The sequence below is a fragment of the Anoplopoma fimbria genome, chromosome 13 (genome assembly GCF_027596085.1).
Source record: "Anoplopoma fimbria isolate UVic2021 breed Golden Eagle Sablefish chromosome 13, Afim_UVic_2022, whole genome shotgun sequence".
NCBI classification, from domain to species: domain Eukaryota; kingdom Metazoa; phylum Chordata; class Actinopteri; order Perciformes; family Anoplopomatidae; genus Anoplopoma; species Anoplopoma fimbria.
This window is the reverse complement of record NC_072461.1, coordinates 13,993,907-14,004,692: the sequence shown is the minus strand read 5'-3', so window position 1 is coordinate 14,004,692 and position 10,786 is coordinate 13,993,907. Positions and strand designations below refer to the sequence as shown.

Genomic DNA, 10,786 nt, shown 5'->3' with positions numbered 1-10,786 from the left:
CAAACAAGCAATAGGTCATTCCCCCTACACTCTCTTCTGAGTGGATAATTTGTGTGTGATCGTGGTGGACTTCAGAGAAGAGCTCAGATAGAATGGACTGTAAGGCACATGGCAGTCGGAGGATATTGTAACCTGTGTTTAATCTCAGATTTTCAAAAAAGATTTTTTTACAATCCTTCTAACAGTGACTCTTGTACAACAACATAAATACTGTGCTGGAAAAAATGAATGAATTAAAAATTAAGCAGATTCTTTTTTCCCGCAGTCTCTTTCTGTAAACATTGAAAAATGCAAATCAAGTCTCCTCAGTTCTCGACAAGACAACAACATCAAAATAACGACAACTGTTCCATCTGTAAGGCTCGGCCGCCTCACTATGCAAATAGTCTCTAATGGGCTCACAGCGGATTCTTTTTTTTTTTCTTCACATTTCCATTACCTCCTCTTTTCTTATCCGCTCAATGTTCGAAGGAGTCAACAGTGCTCAGTTTTAGATCCAGTAGGGGAAAGCGGAGGTGGGTGGGGGGAGGCTTAGGTGGAGGCGGCTCCGTCTATCAGAAGAGGCTGGTCAGCGTGGTCTGTGACGGGCTCCGGCACTCGTGGACGTCCATGCCGCCCGGCACTGAGGTGAGCACGGAGGTGACGGTGGGCATGGTGGGGTTGGTCAAGTCTGTCAGGGTGGTGGGGGTGCTGGAGGGGCTCATGGAGGCGTTGGAGATCTCCGAGGCCGGGCCCGACGGCGTTCCGCCCTGCAGCGTGGAGCCGTCCGATGCCTTGTCCCCCCCAGTACTCTCCTGCCGCAGCAGGTTCCTCCTAAACTTGGCCCGAGCATTTTGGAACCAGACCTGCAGGAATAAAACAACAAAATCCATCCTGTCAATGATATGAATTATTTCAGATACCGTGGTAAGCTTATTGTAGCTTTAAACTTAAAGGTTCAGGTCACTTAAAGGTTCAGGTCACCCACATTACACAAAAACAGTTTTTTGGACTTACCTATTGGCCCATACAATTTATATTTTATTTGTCCAGGTTTTCAGATAAATATCTCCACCATTTGTTGAGTTCACAACAATGAAAAATTACAGTAGTCTTTCTAGAAATAGAGTCCCTGTCGCTCTGGATAACCCACAGGGATGAGTTCTTTGGTAGACAAATAAATTCCATTGCTAACTGCTCACTGCTAGGTCTATGGATTATCAAGAATAAAGAGGAAACATTTCTGAAAGGACATGTGGGGGGTTGACTTGTAGAAACGTCATTTCTCGGTGCTGTAAGTTGCACAAACAAAATTCAAATCACCTCCATGATATTGTGGTGGAGGAAGTGGATATCTCAAAACGTGGACAAATAAATACGAGGTAAGTGATCAAATGTTTTAGTCTCATTTTGTTGAACTGACCCTTTAAAAATGTCCTATTTTTGAACAGTACTGAACTGACCACACCTGTGCTTCTGCGTATTTAAGTCCAGTCACTACAATCATCGAGACAAAGCTGGCAACCATTTTCTCAAGCATGCTATTAGATTTTCTTCCTTCCAGGCATTGATTTCAGTCCGTCACCTTACAGACCAAACACTATGGAACAATGTGTCACAGTATACAGAACTTTATGTCTGTGCCCAGTCTGCAGTTACAACTGCATCAGCGCACATCAATAACACAAGTGACAGTAATGAATACAGACATGATGCTAACTCTACTGTACTGCATGTTTTAATTGATTTTTTTTTTATACTCTGGTAAAATGAATGCTCACCTATGTCTGCCTGAGAGGTGGGAACAACCTTTTCTCAGAGTCTCAGACAGTTTGAGGTAAAGATTGTTTGGGTTAGGGTCATCAATATTTTTGTATGAAAAATTACTTAAAAGTATTTGCATTATGGGAAAAAGGTAACTCAGAGAATTGTTACCCCAAACCAAACTGCAATTCCTCACTATGGAACATTTTAGCATCTTTAAGCTCATTGTTTTGTTTTTCTAGCCTGTTTTGGTTCACCGCTCACGTCAGGGTTGTTTTCATTAAAAAAAAGCACTCAAAAACACGTACATTGCCTATCACACACCGGAACAAAGGAGTAAGGTAGGTAATGTAGTATAAAGAGCGACAAATTCCAGGCAGGGGGCTGGGTGGCTCAAGCAACACAGACTTTCACCAGGAGACTGCTGTTGTTGGCTTGTATAATTCAGTAACCTAAACCTAACCAAACCAAAACACTCATATGGGACATTTTTAGAGGCCATGAGAAACTAGGTATGATGTGGTTTAGTTTGAAAGGACTAGAGACAAAAAAACAATAATGATATGATCCTTGAAACATTTTGATGTTGCATAACCCCACCAGACCCACATTATCTACACCGCCACCATACCCCCCACTCTCTCTTTAGGAGAAATGTACAGGACTTATTACACGGATACTTTCTAAAGTTATCGATAATTTGACCCAAATTATTGATGTTAAAATGGTTTTATTCCTTCCACTAAAGAAAATTGTCCTATCGCTGTGTATGGAGGTCAGAACTGTGTCCATAGCAACTGCTATACAGAAATTTACAGACCGTAGAATGCCATCATTGACCAATCAGAAACAGGTATTCCACAAAGCCGTGTAATATTAGTTAAGAGCACATACCAGTGAGAATCTTCTTGTGTCTGGTTTAAAGTCTGTTTGCAGAGGCTCACACTGGAGTCAATGAAAAAAGAACCCTTAAAAACAGAACGCCAAACGTTATAAAAGCCTTTACTTTTATGGCTGGTCATAGAGACAGTAGTAGCCACAGACAAAAAGAGTGTATTGGGATAAAAGCAGCTATGATTTCAGTCATTATTCTCATATTTGCAATGGCAGTGAAATGAATGGTTTCTTCCTCATTTTGCTGTGGACCCTCTGAACCCTTTCAAGAAGGCCCTGCACCCCAATTTTAGAACAAGCAGCCTGCTCCTCATTGTCCCTGATGTTTATTTTCATTTCTGAATTACATCTTTTTACACTTAATCTTTGCTCTCATTTTCTATAATGAAAAGGAGTATCTGAGATGTGGTGAGTCTGCGCTGAGCCGAGTGTTGGAGCGTGTTAGCGCTGGAATCATGACGGAGCCATGGGAACTGGGCGCTTCAGCCGGAATAACAGGCATAAAAACTCGAACGCATCAAAGCAAAACGACTGCTTTGTTTTCTGCAAGCGTTAATTAAAGCAGCGGGATGATTTTTCTTTTTTTTTCCATCTCAGGAAAATTTGATTCGGAAACCTTTTTGTCTCATTTTTCTTCTTCTCAGTCCCCCAGATAATTTGCTGTCGTCTTTTGTGGGAATCAAACGCTCTGTTGTGCTTCCTCTTTCTTTGCGTGTACTACAGAGCTTTTGATTTTCATCCCTCAAACCTCATCATAACATCACATCATCCACTGGAATAGATTGCAATTTGTTTTGTTTTTATGACTTTCTTTTCATTCCCAGGTAATTTTGCATTCATATTCGTATTCGTATTCATATGAACACACGTTGACTTTTAGCAGTTGTTTGTTTCCTAGAGAAAATTTGAAAATCTACTGCTTTTCATTGCAGCTTTTTTATTATTTTTTTTATTCTGTGAGTGTGTTTTTATTTAAGTAAGAAAAACAGTTTAAAAAAGAAAGCAAAATTTTAGTTTTTGTTCAGCTTGCCTTCCAAGAATTACACTGCAATGGAAAAAAAGAGCACTATCTTGAAATAAAGCATCTGATTTGGCTTCTTTTGGGAAACATTCACTTCATACATTTTACACTTGGAAGCAGGCTGATTTGCATTAGAAACAGGTCCAATTCCTGCACCCTTGTTTGCACTTGTCACTTTCTCCCCCGAGTAAAGGAAACGCCGTCTGGCTGTTGTGGTTACCTGTAAGACCCGCTTGGTGAGGCCGGTCTTCTGGGCGAGCTGCTTGAGGTCCTTGGCGTCTGGGTTGTGGTTGATAGCGAAGTATGACTTCATGGTCCTCAGCTGGTGGTGCTTGAAGGACGTCCGCATGCGCTTGGTCTTCTGACTGGAGCTGTACTGGGAGTCCCGGTCCATGGACTCACCGTCGTTCTCGTTACAGCTCAGCGCTGCGAGCCAGCAGGGAACAGGAGACAAGAACTGGTTAGACACTGTTTAGTCCTCCCTTTCTGATTGGCTGTTTGCATTGAACACTCTTTCCTTCTGTTTCTGACCCCATCTTAAGGTCCAAAAAATCTCATGACACCAGTAATCAAAGAGTATTCAATCTTTATGAGCACAGATGCAGCTCCAAATACGTTGCATAGAAATAATGTTCTGCATTTCAAACCTAGTGAGTATACTTATTAGTAATACATCTGGAAAAATAAATTTATCTCCCAAGAAAGTCAATAAATGTCCAAAAACTAGCAAGCGACCACATATGCATCTATGTGCATCAGCGAGATGCATACAATGCTAATATCTGTGCAATATATTGTATGTGGAGTTTAAAGAGGGGCAAAATGTGCAAAAAAAAAAAAAAAAGAAAAGGTTAAGGGTTGATTTTGTTCTTCTTTTTTTGGTTATTATTGTACATATTGCTTTTAACAATGCTAAAATTGTTGTTTCAATCTAGCTTCCCTTTCTTCATTTAAATCTATTAAATCCATCTGATCCAAGGAGACACTGTGACTTGACAGCTGTTTCCTCCAGCTGCAGATCCTCCTCCTCTCTGCACCTCGTCTGTCTATCTGTCCCTGTCTGTTTGTCCCTGTCTGTCTATCCCTGTCTGTCTGTCCCTGTCTGTCTGTCCCTGTCTGCATGTCTTTCTATCCTGGGAGGAGGTGCTAGCCTGGCTTCAGCAAACACACACACACACACACACACACACACACACACACACACACACACACACACACACACACACACACACACACACACACACACACACAATTCACACACAAAACAACACACGTATGTATCCCAGCCTGAAAATTTCTTGGCAATATTCAAAGTGTTGCTGCATGCATAACAGTTCGTGTTCAATATCAGAACGCAAACGATGAATATGAAGTGAGTGAAAACCATCAGAATAACACTTCACTTAATTAGCCCATACACACCAGGCAGAACAAATGCTGCTTTCTGGCCAAAGCATATGCTGCAGCATTTTAACAAAAAGCAGCCTGTTTCCTGCTGGTGTCCTCGTCCTCACACACATCGTCTTATTCTCTGTGTTTACACCATCGGAGAGCTGCAGGCTGCTCCAGGTTACCACATGTTTATATGTGAGCGCTCAGGTGAAGCTTGGATGTTGTTTGTGGCTGCAAACAGAAGAGGGCGCACTGCCTCTTCACTCTCCTGATTCTGTTTCAAAATAATTGACTTCGGTGTCTTTACTAAATACACACAATGACAAAAAAGCTACATAGGTTTCTTCAGAGTAAGAATCTCTATCTCTAAAATCAATTCCTTTTTTCTTGTAGCTTCATGATGAAATCTTGTGTTCAGAACGACAGTGTTTTCTTAAAGCAAAGTCCATAACTAATCAGTGAAATCCTTTTCAGAGCAGCCTAAATTGTATCAAACATTCCAATAATGAAAAAAGTGGCAGCATTAAAATATAGAAAGTGATGCTACTGTTTTCAAAGAAGAAAAGCTTAATTTATGTGGGAAATAAAATTAAAGAAGCTAGGTTGCATTGGAGACCAGTGGGAATAAAAATATTTCACCTGTTGCAGTTTATTGACTGAAAAAATAAGTTTTGAGAAAGGAGAATGGTTTGTGATCAAGTTTTTTGTCATGTGAATAATAAAAAGATTAATTAACTCAAAAATGAAGTCAAAAAACAAATGTGAGATTCAAGCCAGTTAGTTCTGCCCTAAGAAAGTTCTCGTATTCCCTGCTCCAGTGAATATCTCATCCAGTCACATTGATCTCTCTGGTACAAGGCCATTCTGACCCTGTCCCAATGCAAAAAGGCTCAAGCAGTGTGTGTGTGTGTGTGTGCGTGCGTGCGTGCGTGTATTTACGTGTCAATGTCTATGGAGTCTGACAAGTGGAAGAGGGCGAAAGCAAAAGTACATCAAAAAAAGTAATACCAGATTGACTAAACTGAAACATGACTACAAACCACCAACAATGAAAAGTGATTATTTTGTAAGTAGATCATTTCGAAAAGTCTGGACCAGATTGTTTACACTGCAAAGACCTAACTTAATCCTATGAAGCTGTATGGAAAGTTCAATTTACAAGAAATGCTATGAGGCCAACATGTATTTGTGTTCTTGTTTTGTTCCCCCATTTGACGGTTTAGCCCTATAACACTTTTCCTCTCCCTCTGTTAGCCGGCTTGGTGTTGTCCTGCCTGGCCTCACTTGGCCTGCATGCTGTTCTCTTTGTGTACTAGTGACTATTGCAGGCTTATTCATGCACAGTGTTTGGACTCAACGTGAACATGCTGCTGTTGTTTCTTACAGAAATGGTTAGCTCAATTAAAAATAAATAAGACTATCATGGTGTGGAAGATCCTATGCAGACACAAACAACGCAAAGAACACAAAATCATTGGAAACAACTAACTTCTAAAAGGAAAGTTTAAGGAGCTCTAAAGAAATATGAAAGTAATGCAGTAGGGCCGTTATAAACTAATTATTTATCACAACGCTCACACACACACACACACACACACACACACACACATATATATATATATATATACACAAATATATATATATATATATATATATATACACACACACACACACACACACACACACACATATATATATATATATATATACACAAAACACACACACACCATAGCCTGTTAAAAACTGGCCTGTAGTAAAAGTTATGATAAAGTCTTTATAAACTCCCTATATAAATATTATTTATAAAAACACAGAGTAAAAGACATGATGAAGTTATGATACAGTTACCACCGAGGAGAGCAAACACACACACACACACACACACACACACACACACACACACACACACACACACTATGAGCCCCTATAGGAATGTTGAAAAGATGTTTGATTAATGAAAGCTGTCGCTCTTTATCAGTTCCTTTTCAGGCGGCGGATCGATGTTGACTTTACAATATGGATGCGTTTATTTGTCTTATTCTAATTGGTTGGTTCTAGAATAATTGTTTTTGAGGTAAAAAAATCAGCATCACAACAAGATAGAAACACGACACATACATGAATGATAAGCATTTCTTTCTAACTGTCCGCATGTCTTAGAGCACAACACGCTGGTATAAAGCTGAACTAGCTGCTTTGAGCCTCGTTAGGAGCCCTTCTTACCTGCGTTATAAGCGGCCAGCTCGGCGCCCGGCCCGGGGCTCTTCCTCTTCCTGGGCCGGCCTTTCTGCACTGTCCCCACGCCGTTGAAGTAGGATAGTCCGAGCGTGTTGGCCGGGCCCAGGCCTTTGTGCGGGACAACGTCCGCGTGGTTAAAATGTGTCTGATATTCTCCCTGGATGAGAGTCTCAAAGTGCAGCCGACAGTACACCAGACTGTCCTTCATGCCAAAGTGGTCCCCGGTGGTGAGCATCTTGCTGCAGGAGGTGCACGTGAAGCAGTTGAGGTGGTAGACCAGGTCTCGGGCCCGCATCACCATCTCCGAGGCTGAGATCCCCAGGTGGCACCGAGCGCATCTCTGCACCGAAAATCTTCTGCGGACAACACAGAAACCTCATCAGCGGCTGGACACGGAGCCCTGCAGGCTGCAGGCTGCTGCCGGGTGCTCAGAGAGCGGCAGGCTGCATGGTGACATGCTCTAAGAAACTTTTTTTTTTTTTTTTTTTTTTTTTTTTTTTTTTTTGCGCACTAATGATGTGATTTAACGTCGAACCTTAAAGTTGGACAGATTGGTCTGCATCAATTTGGCAATATTGCAATTTAATGAAATAAGAAATGTAGCCAGATCTTGTTAGTTCAAACAATCCCATTTATTTTTGATTTGTTATTTCCGTATGTCCATATGTGAGAGAAACACGTCGATTGTATTGGAACTGGATCTGTATAAAAAAAATAAAGTTAGTGAATTATGGCACTAAATATCAGCTGTCATCGGTGCAAAAATATTTTATCAGGATAGAAGCTGTGAAAAAAGACAAAATGTATAAGTAGTGTTTTATTCTTAAATGAAATAGATTTTTAGAACCAAATTTAGAAATGGGATTTATTTTTAGGTCAATTTTGCATTGACATGATTTTTTTTTTTTTAAATATTCCATCCCTGCTCATTTGTGGTGTAACTTGTTACTTTCAAAACAATGTCTTCACCAGCCACGGTAATCATAATTTGCAACAGCCATTTAGATGCTCTCAGAATGCTGAAGCAGCGTGTGGTGGTGACGGAGCGTGGAGCTCCGGGCCCTGGTCTCCCTCCTACCTGTAGTAGTCCTCCTTGCAGTAGATGCTGCCGTCCTTGCTGAAGCAGGTGAGCTCCGACTCCAGGTTGAGTTTGCACTCGCAGCACTTGAGGCAGCGCATGTGCCACTGTTTGTCCACAGCCAGCAGGTAGTAGCGGTCCGCGATCTTCCTCCCGCAGCCCGCGCACAGAGCCACGCGCTCGCCGGCCATACACGGCATGGACTGCAGGCCAACACGGAGAGAGGCACGAGGACACAGCGTCAGCGACATTGAAGAAATGCAAGTGCAACGATTCTTATATGACATCCTGATTAGACTGACACGAATACATGCTAACATGGCTTCATCAATAACAACCACAATAATGATGATAATAATTATAATAACAATGTAGTATAAAGTCCTAGAGAAGTAAAGGACCAGTTTATTCGCTATGGAATATTACAAAGTATCTTCGGTTACAGCCTCACTAAAGAGGGCCACAGTCAACACATATTTTAGTATTATTATAAAAGAAATATTGTTTGAAACTTCATTTTTTGAAACTTCATTTTTGTCTCAAAAGCCTCGATAATACTAGACATGAATATTGTAATGAATATGAATGCATCCAGTAAGGATGATAAACACAACGCCAGCTCCCCTTCACGACCACAGTTTAAGGAATTAAAAGCACAGCAAAGATAAGGCCATTGATATATTTCTGATATTGCCAGCAGCAGACTAAAAGCGGAAAAAAAGAAAGACCTACTGAAGTCTTTTAACATATTAACAACCATTAACAAGCTGTGTGTGGGTTTATGGAATTATTGTTATTTTATCAGTGGTATCTATGCTGTTCATTTCTCCTGAAAATAATAGCAATGCCAATTAAAGCTGCAACAACAAACCCAGGTTTATGATAGGGGACTGTCATTTCGTGTTATTTTTGAGAGGCCTGCAAAATAGACACACACAGGTGCACGCACACACGCGCGCGCCCTCTACGAATAATTTTAACAGAAGATGGAAGCTGAATGGAAAATAATATTAATTCTCCATCCCATCTGCCCTTGTTTCATTTTCATTGCGGCGCTTTTAAGAATTATTATTGAACTTTCTAATTGTTCGATTTATGCATTTTAAAAATTGTAATTGTAAGTGTTTGCAAAATAAGAAGACAATTATGGAATCTAACGCTACTTTGAGTTTTAATTGTTATAAAATAAACTTCCAACTAGACCATTTTTATTATTTTTTGTGATAATTGTGCATATAATAATAATAATATTTTTTTTTTCCTTTTTTTTCTTTGTAAGCCATAGAATATGTGCTGTGCTGTTCGTGTTTAATGTGTGTTTTGAACGCAGCATAACGCTCAATTAAATAAACGAATTGCTGAGTTTAAAAATGCACTTTTCTTAATGAATAGTTGTGTATCTTTTTTTTTTTTTTAAGTTCTGGGTCCAGTTGGAGCTTCTCTGGAACTAAAATAAGTTTAAATTTAACAGTGGCAGTGAACAAGAAATCACAATGTTCAGGCCTTGTGGATGAAGTTTGAGAAAACAAAATAAGCTGGGGCATTATGTTGGCCAGTTTTTTTTTTCAGCGTGAATTGAAAGTAAAACGCGTTCAGAGGTGAATCACAGCGCTCGGAGCAGAAAGAGTGCAGCCACTGTCACATGTTTCCAGGCTGCCATGCTGCCTGCGCTAACGAGCCGAGAGGGCCAAATGAAAGTCTCCTACCGTCTCTGATTCCCCCATATCGATGGCCGAGCTGATGGCTGCTGACTCGCTCTTTCCTCTCCGGTCCATTTCTTCCACCACACCGTGCACGTCGCCTCCAGGGAGGCCATGGAAAAGCATCGTTGCCGCAGAGGGGAGGATATTATAACTGTTCTCTTCGGATCTGCACGCCAAGATGTCCATCAGAGGCAAAACCCTGCGCAATAACGCCGCTCAAAAAAATTCTTGCTTTTTTTTTTAATATTTTTTTTAAAGGTTTTCCTTTCTTGCCGTGACAAGTGAGAAATCCAGATTAGGGAGGAAAAATATGAGGGGGAAATTGGACACGTGTTCTCCACACTACGTCTCATCTGCCAATGGAAACCGTCATCCGAATATCTGCAGCTCTCATTATTAATAAGCTATGATTAATTCATAAATAAGCGCACAGATTTCGTTTCTCTCACTGGAATCGATTTCCTCTCAGGTATGATATTATTTCTTTCTCACTATTAGTTGCTCTTTCTATATTTCATCTCCCTATTTACGACGAATAAACATATTAACTATGGAAGCCCCGCTGCATTGGTCTCAGCGATGCCTCTCCTCCTCGCCGGGAGAAATATTTCAGGATTTCGTCAGTCTGCAAGGCATTAGCAAATGTCTTCCTTATTCTGCAGAACAATAAGTAACTCTGTGCAACTGGCACTGCCAACGCCGGCAGCAGCCTTCTAA

General features: G+C 40.8%; 1 protein-coding gene across 2 annotated transcripts; it reads right to left on the bottom strand.

Annotated features, from left to right (window-relative positions):
* Nucleotides 1-554: 554 nt before the first annotated feature.
* Nucleotides 555-10,207, bottom strand: lhx2b (LIM homeobox 2b). Of its 2 annotated transcripts, none has more exons than XM_054611402.1 (5): nucleotides 10,073-10,207; nucleotides 8,367-8,569; nucleotides 7,274-7,644; nucleotides 3,879-4,084; nucleotides 555-845 (listed from the first exon to the last, which is right to left on the bottom strand). In XM_054611402.1, exons 1-5 carry the CDS (start codon nucleotides 10,190-10,192, stop codon nucleotides 555-557), a joined length of 1,191 nt encoding a protein of 396 aa, XP_054467377.1. In that variant the 5' UTR covers nucleotides 10,193-10,207. The 2 variants fall into 2 exon arrangements, with proteins under 2 accessions (XP_054467377.1, XP_054467378.1); XM_054611403.1 differs by having other exon boundaries at nucleotides 555-794.
* Between the last annotated feature and the right edge of the window lie 579 nt (nucleotides 10,208-10,786).

What these genes read in the sequence shown, in the direction of transcription:
- lhx2b (XM_054611402.1), bottom strand. Translation starts at nt 10,192, where the DNA reads ATGCTTTTCCATGGCCTCCCTGGAGGCGACGTGCACGGTGTGGTGGAA. An exon ending in TGCAAGGAGGACTACTACAG is followed by an intron (nt 7,645 to 8,366) that starts GTAGGAGGGAGA and finishes TGTTGTCCGCAG; the next exon opens with AAGATTTTCGGTGCAGAGAT. An exon ending in TCACCAAGCGGGTCTTACAG is followed by an intron (nt 846 to 3,878) that starts GTAACCACAACA and finishes TTATTCCTGCAG; the next exon opens with GTCTGGTTCCAAAATGCTCG.